Source organism: Triticum aestivum, chromosome 1D (assembly GCF_018294505.1).
Source record: "Triticum aestivum cultivar Chinese Spring chromosome 1D, IWGSC CS RefSeq v2.1, whole genome shotgun sequence".
NCBI classification, from domain to species: Eukaryota; Viridiplantae; Streptophyta; class Magnoliopsida; order Poales; family Poaceae; genus Triticum; species Triticum aestivum.
In genome coordinates, this window is record NC_057796.1 from 418,703,757 (window position 1) to 418,715,653 (window position 11,897).

General features: G+C 50.0%; 1 protein-coding gene across 1 annotated transcript; it reads right to left on the reverse strand.

Moving 5' to 3' along the window:
* Positions 1 to 4,663: 4,663 nt before the first annotated feature.
* On the reverse strand, positions 4,664 to 9,055 carry LOC123172347 (uncharacterized). The gene is made up of 3 exons (XM_044589345.1): positions 8,738 to 9,055; positions 8,228 to 8,648; positions 4,664 to 5,164 (listed from the first exon to the last, which is right to left on the reverse strand). The coding sequence occupies exons 2-3, from the start codon at positions 8,469 to 8,471 to the stop codon at positions 5,100 to 5,102; spliced, it is 309 nt and encodes a 102-aa protein (XP_044445280.1). The 5' UTR covers positions 8,472 to 8,648; positions 8,738 to 9,055; the 3' UTR covers positions 4,664 to 5,099.
* Between the last annotated feature and the right edge of the window lie 2,842 nt (positions 9,056 to 11,897).

The following is an 11,897-nucleotide window of genomic DNA, read 5'->3' on the forward strand; positions in this document are numbered from 1 at the left end:
GCGCCTGCGTGCTAGGCGTTGCACTGTAGAGTGCGGTGCCTTCAAGCTAGGCGCTGCATATGTCTGTACCTATCCAGAAAAGCAACAGAAGTTTGGCTAGTTACAGACATATGCAGCGCCTAGCTCGGAGGCGCCACACTCTATAGTGTAGCGCCTGCGTGCTAGGCGTTGCACTGTAGAGTGCGGCGCCTCCGTGCTAGGCGCTGCATATGTCTGTAGCTATCCAGAAAGCAACAGAAGTTTGGCTAGTTACAGACATATGCAGCGCCTAGCACGGAGGCGCCACACACTATAGTGCAGCGCTTGCGAGCTAGGCGTTGCACTATAGTGTGCGGCGCCTCCGTGCTAGGCGCTGCACAAACACTTAGCATTTTTTTGCCTGAAACTAGAGGCCTACCTACTGTGCCTCGTCCCCCCCTCTACTGGCTCTTTTTCAGCCACAGTTCAACAACTAGTATAACAAACATTCAGGTACGACATCATTTCTCCAAGTATAACAATTAGTATAAGAAACAAAGGGTTCACAAAAGACCTCATTTCATAGAAATGACCATCACAATAAGTTCCAGTTTACCATAGAGCTACCACCACTCCAAGTTCAACGACATAAAAGGTACGACCACTCCAAGTTCAACGACATAACAAATCGCACTCGAAGTTCAACATTATAAAAAACTAAGATGACTAGTGCTTTCCACGCTTGCTGGGTCCTCCCCCCTCTTGACGCTTATCTTCTTCACCTTCCTAGGAAGAGGAACCCGCTCCGGCTCCGGCTCGGCCTCCGGTTCGACATCGTCATCCAAATAGTCATCCAAAGCCGCCATCCGCGAGGTGCCGACCGTCCTTTTGCCTCTTTGGGTGAAGTCTTCAGGTGTGTACTTGTTGATTCCCCTCCTAGGCTTCAACTCGTATGCAGACCGAGCCCGGTACGTCCCCAAGGTCATATCATCAGCAACCTATGCATCAACAAAAGATATGGAAAGACCGTGTGTGAGGATATAGTTAGCAATGCATCAACAAATGGATATATATCGTCATGCCATACCTCTTGGGTGACCCCACCCACATCCTCATCCGTGAAAGGTTCACCATGGCTCTGCCCCGAAGCGGGATCTGATGGTGTCGCCGACCTAGACCGTTCTGGTGATACATACTCGGGGTCACGACAACCGAAAAGGTTTGATAGCCGCCTTAACTTTTGGCCCTGGCGCTGCAACATGTACAAGTGAATGAGACATGGAACGTACCAACAAATGTTAAGTGCTAGTTTGAAGGAGATGTGAACCTTAATGAATTCTCGAAGTGCACCTTCCCCATCGCTTTTGCCTGCCGGGGTTGTTTCCAGAATAGTCTCGGTCTCGTCAGCTGCTTTCTTGATCTGGGCACGCTATGAACAGAAACGGTATCAAAGTGTTAGGCAAGCGAAGATGTGAAAAGTGCGAATGGAAAAGCAAAAAGGGCTAACCACAAAGTTCATCATTGGAGCTGAAGGGATCACCGAGTTGCCTTTCCTGACTAATGCGTTGTACTGGTGCTGGGCTACCTCATCAAAAACGGTGGGTTCTTCCAGAATCTCCTCAGCATACGCCGGCTGGCATACCTCCACGCGGGTACTTGCAAGAAACCATGCGAGATAGTTGTTGAACGCGATCGGGCAGTGCTCACGAAGCTGGGCTCGTTTTCCAGCCCTTGCTTGCTCCACACTAAGAGCGAACTGCACGACATACTTCCTGTGATGGCTGGCCCAATCCTTGATCTTCCGCTGCTTTTTCCTATCCAACCTGCAAGTTAGAAACAAGATATTAGCATCATCGAAACCGTCGAGAAGCTGCTAAGTGCTCAAGGTTAATTATATCTTACGCGTGTAGCAACTTGTCCGTGTCCTCCCACTCCGGCGGGTGTGGCTGGAACAAACCAAACTGGCGGAACACCCGATGTGGCAGGTGAAGCTCAACCGCCCAGTTGCATATCAGTGGGCACCGCATATGCCAGAGATCCCTATCCCTAATGCACATCGGATTAAGCCTGAACTCTATAGGGTTACCAAAACTCTCTCCTTTTCCATACGGCTCCCATTCCACCTGCAAAATGGGATTGAATGCAAAATTGATATCGAGTGAAGATACAAGCATGATAATCACTTATGCAAGGTCGGTTCACCTGCTCAGGCGTGATCGCGTCCAGCTCGCTCTTGTACAACTTGTACATTACAGAGGGATCATCCGTCGTCTCATTTAACACATCCCACTTGTAAGCCCAAGTGGGGAGCCGTAGTGGGTCGTCTTTATCGTCCCAATCCTCGTACTTCACGGTCTTAGGTCGTCCAACCGGCAAACGCTCCCAGCTCCATATGGAAAGTGCGAGCAGACAACCACCAATACCTCCAGTGTGCCTACAACTGGCATCGTCCAACTGCACATAAAAAAGAACATGGTCAAATTTGCCGCAAGAGCGCATTGATAATGTATCAATGAAGTGAAAAGGAAACAACTTCATACCTGTCGATACAAGTAAGCTAGTGTCGCCGAACCCCAACTCCATTTGCTATCGAAGACGGTCAACGCCTTTAGCCACATCCATGGAGCATTCTTGCCTGTGCCATCAGCAAACATTGTCCTCGATACCACGTACCACATGTAGACACGAGCATAAGTCTTCACCATGTCCTCATTAGCATCATCGGGGCAATGAGCGAAGTGCGATGATATCCACGTGAAAGTAGCGCCCGCTGCGACTCTTTCCTTCTTCTTATCTTCCCTTTCTGGCTCCCGAGGCTCCGGAGGAACCATACCGATAAGGGCTTGCATCTGCGCGCGCCACCCTTCAGAATCGGTGTTCATACATAAAGGATTGCCATCGATAGGAAGACCGGTGATCATAGCGATATCCTGCAGCGTCACGGTCATCTCCCCGGTCCGAAGATGGAAAGTGTGTGTCTCCGGCCTCCAATGATCAATAAGCGCGGTGAGTGCTGCAGCATTGTTGGGTGGCGTCGACCGGCGGACCAACTCAATGAAAGGGAGAAGTCCTGCCTCCCTAACATAAGGTGTGTACCGCTCATCATAGCTCATCCCTCCAAGGCTGATCCCGTGAGACCGAAGCTTCAGAGGTGCAAGCTCCTACAAACAAACAAATCATAACATTACATATGGGGCATTTGTGTTTGAACAAACATACGAAATTCATAACACCGGCCACTTTCAGTATTACCCGCTGCTGCACCGACATAGCGTACGACCGGTGTTGATGGTCCCAGTGATCATCGAGAAGCCAAACCATCCTAACAATTTCAACAAAGCATTCTTGTCAACACGATTATCTTTTCAATTAAAAAAACTAAAGTAGGCCTACTACATGCAAGATCCAAAGCATATGGTGCTTCCCCCTACTTGGGCCTACTTCATACAAATAACATGTCAATCTATGTATCCAAACTATAACATGTCAATCTACTTCTCCATACAATAACATGTCAATCTACTTCTCCATACAAAAACATGTCAATCTATGTATCCAAACTATATAAATAACATGTCAACCTATCTATCCAAACCACATTCTAATCTAACAAGGGTTCCCCAAATCTAATATACGCAAGATTCAAACAAAAGTTGCCCAAATCTAATACATGCAAGATTCAAACAAGGGTTCCCCAAATCTTTAAAATATAATATTTTCTATGGATAGAAAGAAAGGGATCGGAGGAGAGTACCTTCTACGATGGATTGGTGAACAAATGCACGGACCAAATCGTCGGATCGGAAGGATTTGGGAGAGGGGATTGAGAGGGGGAGTGCAGATGGCCGCCGCCCTTTTTTCTGTAACTGCCAATGAGGAGGGTGGGGGAGGAGAGGGCTGGCGCGTTTGCATATAAGTCACAGTGCAGCGCCTAGCCGCTAGGCGCTGCACATTACACGTGCAACGCCTAGCCGCTAGGCGCTGCACATTACAGGTGCAGCGCCTAGCTCGGAGGCGTTGTACGGCTGGGTGCGGGCCCGTGGGCTGCCACGGTGGACAGTGATGCAACGCCCAGGAGCTAGGCGCTGCACCGTAGGGTGTGGCGCCGACGTGGCGGGCGCTACACAAAAGGGTCAGGAGTGTGAAATAGTTTCGCAACCAGTTCATTCTGTGATTTGCTTTCGATTATAGGTCAAAATTGTCAAATTTGCCGTTTGTGTAAGCTGCGCACTAGACAGCTGAATTGACTATACGGGGCGAGAATCTTGACCATTTGTATTTGGGCAAACAATGCTCGCCGGACGCACCCAACCGGAACAGTGAAACCCGTGAGCTTCTAGCGATGTGATTTCTTATTGTCTAAAAAAGGCCAAAATGGCATCTCATCGATTCCATTTCATTCATTCAAACTACGCCGTGCTGAGATGACAAGTCACCGAGCCTGCCACCGGATGGTGTGTGATGTTATAATGGTGCAGGCATTTGCGAGCTGGAGAAATCGAAGTACATTTGTTTTTTGAAATCACATGAATGAATGTAACGTGAACACAATGAAAATAGCACCATATGTAGCCATCAGGTACATGTGCAGAGGTTATGTGTATCAGGTACAAGTGTGTGGTCAGACTAGCTGTACCAGGTCCATGTTCTTGTTGCTTATATGTCTCGAATTTGGATCAGTGTAATTTATATGCACCACCTGTATTTTTGTAGGACATGTATGACTATTTTATTATGGACATATACACAGAAACATCACAAGCAGGAGCATTCATTTTCCATGTCATCAGTCTCGGATTAGAAACTACGTAGATGTTTGCAACATAGAACACATTACAAAATTATGGAAGGTTCAAGGATTCAAACACTATGGCTCAGTGCCCAAATTTAGATAACGGGTCTGCCACACACGACAAAGATTTAAAGTTATGCGACTGAAGACCACGGCACGGTGCCCAGATTTAGATAATTGGTATGCCATACCAAAGACCTTTCGGATACAGTTCAGCAGTTTTAGAGAGGCATTTCCGCTTTCAAATCCTTACCATATAGCCAAGACTAGGCTATGATGGTAAACCATACCTTCATTGACGGAGACTCCTCATCTTTCTGGAAACAAATCACCACAACATCATCTACCTTCAACCAACAGTGCTGACGTATGCTCGCAACCCACCATGTACGTCCCTGTGGATGACTGGCTGATCTGTATGGGTGAAATATATGGTCAGCATCTAATTGCTAGTGATTTAGTGATTCTTCAAAGGTCATACATGTTTTTGGGCATCTGCAGATCAGGTTCTAATAGTGCAACGAATCATACTTCCTATTAGAATCGAGATATTTGACATAGTGTGGTCCACATTATAGTTCCAGTTATGATGGCTCTCCTATCACCAACTATAGCACTATTCCAAATTTGGTTTAGAGAGTTGAATTGCATTTCAAATAGACCCTTATTTCCTATTAGTACTATGAAATATCCTAGGCGTTGGTTATTGTGATGGCAATTCAGAAATATTCAACACGGGTTTCAGCTTATATGTTCCATCTGAAGCTAAGCGGAAGCAGCCAATAGATACAATAGTACTCTGTTTCTTCCCTGAAGGACTCTGCAGCATCATATGTGAACTACAAAAACAAGTGCTAAATTAAATTCTAAGTGATCTTGCTTCAAACATCAAAGTCTTCTCAGGGGATCTTTTCTGACCAGAACCAAATATTAACCACCCGATAATTATTTGCCGAAACTTCCATATGCAAGAAAAAAAAACAAAATGTGGACTTTTTGGTCCAAATAACCTTACAAATTCAAAACCAAAATGCAAACGAGGAGGTATATAATACTCGTAGATGAATAACTCTAGGTCTAGGATATTACCAGAGTAGGTGTGAAGGTATGTAATAGTGTGGGCCACATCAATCCAGGATAATATCACATAACGAATTTGAGTTTCACTCAGGAGGCTATTATGAGTAATATCAAGCCTTGTTCTTGAAACAGGGAAGGAATTAGCAAATGGTACTTTATATGATGGGGGTTTTCTTACTTTGTGAAACTGAGAAAGAATTAGCGAAGGATGACAACATTTCGACCAATATGGTTTCCAGTCATGATCAAATCACGACAAATCGAATGGAACAGATGGGAAATAATACGTACTAAATCAGCGACAATTAATATGGATTAGAGGGGTAGTGGTAATTAGGAAAGTACTGATGGAATGACGGACGTCTCATTAAACTAAGGGCAACGATCTGCGCCGGCGCACCGGCCCAACTGTTGGGCCGGTCGCACAGCAGCCGTTGGATCCGACCGTCTGGGCCGTTGGATCCCGCTGAAGAAACGATTCCCCCTTACCTTCTTCTTCCTTGCGCGAGGGAAAAAAAGAAATCTGCAGGTCAGCCTCCTCGTGCGCGTCCTTGGTCGCCCCGTCGCAGCTCGCCGGGCCAGCTCGACCACCCCGTCGCACCTCGCCGGGCCTGCTCGACGTCGCAGCTCACGGGGGCCGGTCGATGCCGCAGATCGCCGAGGCCGCCGCAGCTCGCCGGATGCAGCTCCGCCTTGCATCTCGACGTGTGTCACACCCCCTGATTGCAGCACCACCGGATGAGGGTTCCAGCGTCGCCACCGCCCTGCTGTCGTAGCTCGCCATGCGCCCATCGCAGCACCGCCACGCAGCACCGTCGTCGCCGGTCGCCATTGTTATCTAGCTGTTTTCAGTTTGAAGCTTTTTTAGAAGCGGGTTGTAGCTATTCTCGACGCCGGTTGCAGCTTTTTTCGGCTGCGCGGTGGCCGACCTCCAGCTACCCCGTATCCAGTTGAAGCTTTTTTCATAATCGGATGTAGCTTTTTTGGTTGCCAGACGTAGCATTTTTCAGTATGGTTGCAGCTATGACGCACGTCCGTCGAAGCCTATTCTTTCTCTGGTTCCAGCAAAAAATGCCACCGGTCGTAGCATTTTGGGTTGACGGTTGTAGCTCCGATGTGCACCGGCAGCTTGCAGTCGCGCGCCCCGCCGCTCGCAGTCCAGCGCCCCAGCCGGACCCCCTGATTAAAGGTTGTAGCAAAATTCATCAACGGGTGGCAGCAAAAAACACCGCCGGTTGAAGCTTTTTTTTCCAACTGTTGATTCCGGTTGTAGCAAAACTCGAGGCCAATGGTAGCACGGCAAAATGCAGGTTGTAGCAAAACTGGACGCCGGTTGCAGTTCCTGGTCGTAGGTTGCAGCTGTCTGCTGTCGCCGGCCACAAGTTTGCCGTCGTTGGTTGCAACACGTCAGTCCGATAGTTGTAGCTTTTTTTGTTGCCGGTCGTACCTTTTCGCGGTGTGGGTTGCAACTTTTCTGATCTCCCAGTTGCAGTTGTTTGTCGTCATCGGCCAAACTACACCGCCGAAAGATTGTAGCAAATAGAGACGCCGGATGTAGCAAAAAAATGATATAGTTGTAGCAAAAACCAGCTGTGTTTCCAACTCGCTTATCGGTTGCAGTAAAAAACAGCTGTGGTTCCAGCTATGGATTTCGCCAGTTGAAGCAAAACAAAATGATGGCTCCAGCATCGTTGTCCGCTCGTTGGCGACGCAACCTTCATCGTGGTCATCCATGGAGGCTCGTCGGCACGGCTCGGCATGGTTCCCCCTGCACGGTCCCAGCACCTCCGTCGCGGAGCCCCGATACAGTCCATAGCAGCTTGTTGGAGCCCCAGTCGCAGTCCGCCCCGAGCTCGTAAGCCATGGCCGCCCTGACCTTGAGCTCGCAGGCTATGGCGCATGGGAGCAGCACTCCCCGTGGAGGAGGTGCAGCTGTGGGGTGTGAAGGGAGGAGTGCTCGGAGCTGCCTGGTGCTATGGCGGAGGAGGCGAGGCGGAAAGCGAGGTCACGGCCGCGAGGAAGAAGAAGTGGATGCGGGCGTTGGGAAGAGGATAAGGTATACGTGTTTACTTCCTGGAGAAGAAGTGATCGGCCAGAGCGTTCCGCCGGCGCACCGCGCGTAAACGTTTCCCTTAAACTAAGGCTCAAGAGGAGAATGCATCTTGTATTCTTATTGCCGTACACATGCGACTGTACGAGGGGGACTCTTTCCTATCATGTACACAAGCAATTCAATTGAGTACAAAGCTGAAGTACGCGCTGACCAAGCATGGTTGAAGAACAATATACTATCACGCGACAAAATTACAAGAAGAAAAAACGGCATCTTGGATCAGGAGAGCACACACAGGGCCCACTGAAGAAAAGGTTCAGGGAAGGCGTGCGCGAACGACGTACGTTGGTGGGAGGCGTCGAGGTCGACGTCGGAGAGGGAGGTCTCTGGCGAGCGCGCGTCCGCGGGGGCGAAGCAGGAGCGGAAGGCGTCGAGGAAGGCGGCTGCCCCGCGGCCACCGGCGGACCGCTCGGACGAGGCCGTGGTGGTGGCGACGGAGAAGCGGGAGAGGTCGTCGCTGGCGCCGATGAGGTCGCTCATCGGCCTCCTCCTGGGCGCCGAGCCGGCGCTGCTGCTGCTGCTCCTCATCGAGGTGGCGTCGCGAGGCGGCAGCCGCGCAGAGGAGAGGGAAGGAGCGGGACGACGCGCTCGCTTCGCTACTGCCCTGACGAAGGATTCGTCTCGCCATGTCCGCAGTTGGGTATATCGCCTGCTTGCGCGTCGCCCCAAAATGGATCTGAATTGCTAGCATCCACAACTTCGGATCTGGACGAGAAGAGGGTCGTTTTTGTTCAATATATTCGATTAAATCAGTTAAATCAACGATACTGTCAATGGAGTACGCCACCACTAACCTGGAGATCGGCTCCAAATCTGGAAAGGCGGCGATTGTTGCCAGTATATCAATACCATAGGGAGACTGTAGCTCTGTTATGCCTTCCGTCTGCGGGTCATGGCGCTGGATTAGCTCGGCGAAGCGTCCTACCGTATCATCCCCACCATGATGGACGAACTCCATTGGGACCTAGGCTGTGGTGCGTGGATCGGATTGATTCATGGCGAGGCGGAAGGAGGGTGGGGAACAGAGATGTTGACGACGCCGAGCTTCAGGGCGACGCGTCCTTTTCAGCCCTTTTCTTGTTTTTATTCAACATGGGCCGACAGGTCATGTCCATTACTACTGGAATCAAACCTATAGCCGCCATAGCGACAGACTAGGCCCAGCCCCATGTGTATTACAACCGACCGCATGCGTTTAGCAAAACAGTAGGTCTGCTAATGGTTTGCTCGCTACATTGTACGACACATATCCCCATGTGCTGGATTCTGGACCAACGGTGAGATAAGGGGGTGCCTAGGCCCCCGGATGTTAAAAATCCACTCTCTGATTCCCTTCTCCTAGCAGTATAGGCCATAAAAGAGCTCGAGAGGAGCTCCAAAAACGGGATCATGTGCCCGAACGCCAACAACGGGAACACCACCACCTCCAGCCCGCCACCGGCGCTGCTGCCATTTCCATCTGGAGACAGGACTTTCAACAATCGGGGTGCTCCTACACCCTCTATAAATAGTAAATTAAAAAATCAGAAACTTTGGGGGATCAAATTCTTATAAAGTTTCAGCCACAAGTAACATTCGAGTAGACCTCACCTAAACAACGAAATCAGTGTTCAAAGTATATATGCACTTTTGAGCAGTGAATTCTTTTGTAGGGCTCCTCGAATGTTATTTGTGGCTGAAATTTCACGAGAACGTCAAAAGTTTGATCATCTTTGATCCCCCATAGTTTCAGTTTTTTGTTAATTTACTGTTCATAAGGGTGTAGGGGTTGTAGAAGGATAGATAGGGAGATTGGCGGAATTGGTCATGTATTGCTTGAGCCTTGTGGGCATATATATAGGAGTACAAGACAAGTTAGAACAAATCCTAGTCTATCATATATTTTCTAAATAATCACGATACTCAACATCCCCCGCAATCACAACGTTAGCGGCGCAAACGGTGAGACTGGAGAAGAATCCGAACGTAACTCGACGGACAACCTCCCACATAGTCGAATAGTCGATGCATCGCGAAAATTGTGGCTGGAGTGGAAACCGACGAGGTTGCTCAAGCATGGCGGCAACACTTTGTGTCGATGTCGATGTAGCCGAGAGCATAGGATGGTGTAGTCGTGGCCGAGGTAGTCGTGCGAGGGACGCTGTGGTCGATGTTGAGTTGGGGTGGCCGGTTTCGAGGTAGTCACCAGGGAGCCGCGGGTGCAGGGAGGCGTCGAGTTAGTCATGGACACAGTAGTGTCGAGGTAGTGGTGTGCCCAGATGAAGACGGTGTCGGCGAGGCATCGTGAAGGGTTTGCCAAGCCTGAGGACACGTCATGGATGAAGGCACGCGTCGGTGTTGCCAGCATCGGGCATGCGTAGACGGACGAAGTCGATGCTGACGAAGCATCGCACTAGGCTTGCCAGGCCCGGAGACACATCATGGACGAAGGCATCGTTGGTGTTGCTAGCAACGGGCATGCGTGATGGGGACCTGCACGAGCTGTATGCCATGTGGGAGGGCCCAACAGAGAAGGACTCGAAGATGGTCGCGGCGCCAGTCGACGCGGGGTAGAAGGTGAAGATGTCAACCACACGGTTGTCGGAGTGGATGAAGTGGTCAAGGAAGATGACAGTAACGCTGGCAATGTGCTGGTGCTGGACGAAGATGAAGAGATGGACGGTGGCGGCTACGGTGGTAGCAGAGGTGACAGCGGCCTTAGGAGACAACAACAATGGCTAGGTTAGGAGCACGGCCGCAGTGCTCAAAGTATGCGGGGAACCTAACAGTGTGACGAAGACTAGGTGCAGGCGACGGCGTTCCCGTGCCTAGGGAGGCGGTACGGTGCATAACATGTAGAGCTCAATGTTTGGAGACGGCGGAGTGCACCGCGGGCCACAGCTCTACGACCCTAAGGGGCGACGACTGGTAAGAACTCAGGGCAGCGGCGGGGACCGCGTGCTGTGGCGCTACAACCCACAAAGGCGGCGCAGCAGCAGCGCATGGGTCGGTGCAACCATGGGGACGGCCTCGGGCCAGCGGCGTGGACCACATGCCGTGGAGCTACGACCAGAAGGGGCGACGCTGTAGCGGCGTGCGAGGCGGTGCAGTCGCGCGAAGAACCATGGGGCGGCGGCGCTGCCGCCCGATGAGGCGACGCAGCTGCAGCCCATTGCTCGATCAGTGGAGGAGCAACCTGAACTCAGGGACAATCTTCACGGGACCTGCGGAGGCATGCGCAACCGGCGGGCGGGTGATCAGTCCGATCGCGCGCGAGGTTGGTACCTCTTGAGCATGCGTTGGTTTTTCCCTTGAAGAGGAAAGGATGATGCAGCAAAGTAGCGTAAGTATTTCCCTCAGTTTTTGAGAACCAAGGTATCAATCCAGTAGGAGGCCACACGCAAGTCCCTCGCACCTACACAAACAAATAAGAACCTTGCAACCAACGCGATAAAGGGGTTGTCAATCCCTTCACGGCCACTTGCAAAAGTGAGATCTGATAGAGATGATAAGATAATATTTTTGTTATTTTTATGAAAAAGAGTAAAAGTAAACATTGCAAAATAAAAGTAGATCGGAAACGTATATGATGGAAAATAGACCCGAGGGCCATAAGTTTCACTAGTGGCTTCTCTCAAGAGAGCATAACTATTACGGTGGGTGAACAAATTACTGTCGAGCAATTGATAGAATTGAGCATAGTTATGAGAATATCTAGGTATGATCATGTATATAGGCATCACGTCCGTGACAAGTAGACCGACTCCTGCCTGCATCTACTACTATTACTCCATACATCGACCGCTATCCAGCATGCGTCTAGAGTATTAAGTTCATAAGAACGGAGTAATGCTTTAAGCAAGATGACATGATGTAGAGGGATAAACTCATGCAATATGATATAAACCCCATTTTGTTATCCTCGATGGCAACAATACAATACGTGTCGTTTCCCCTACTGTCACTGGGATCGAG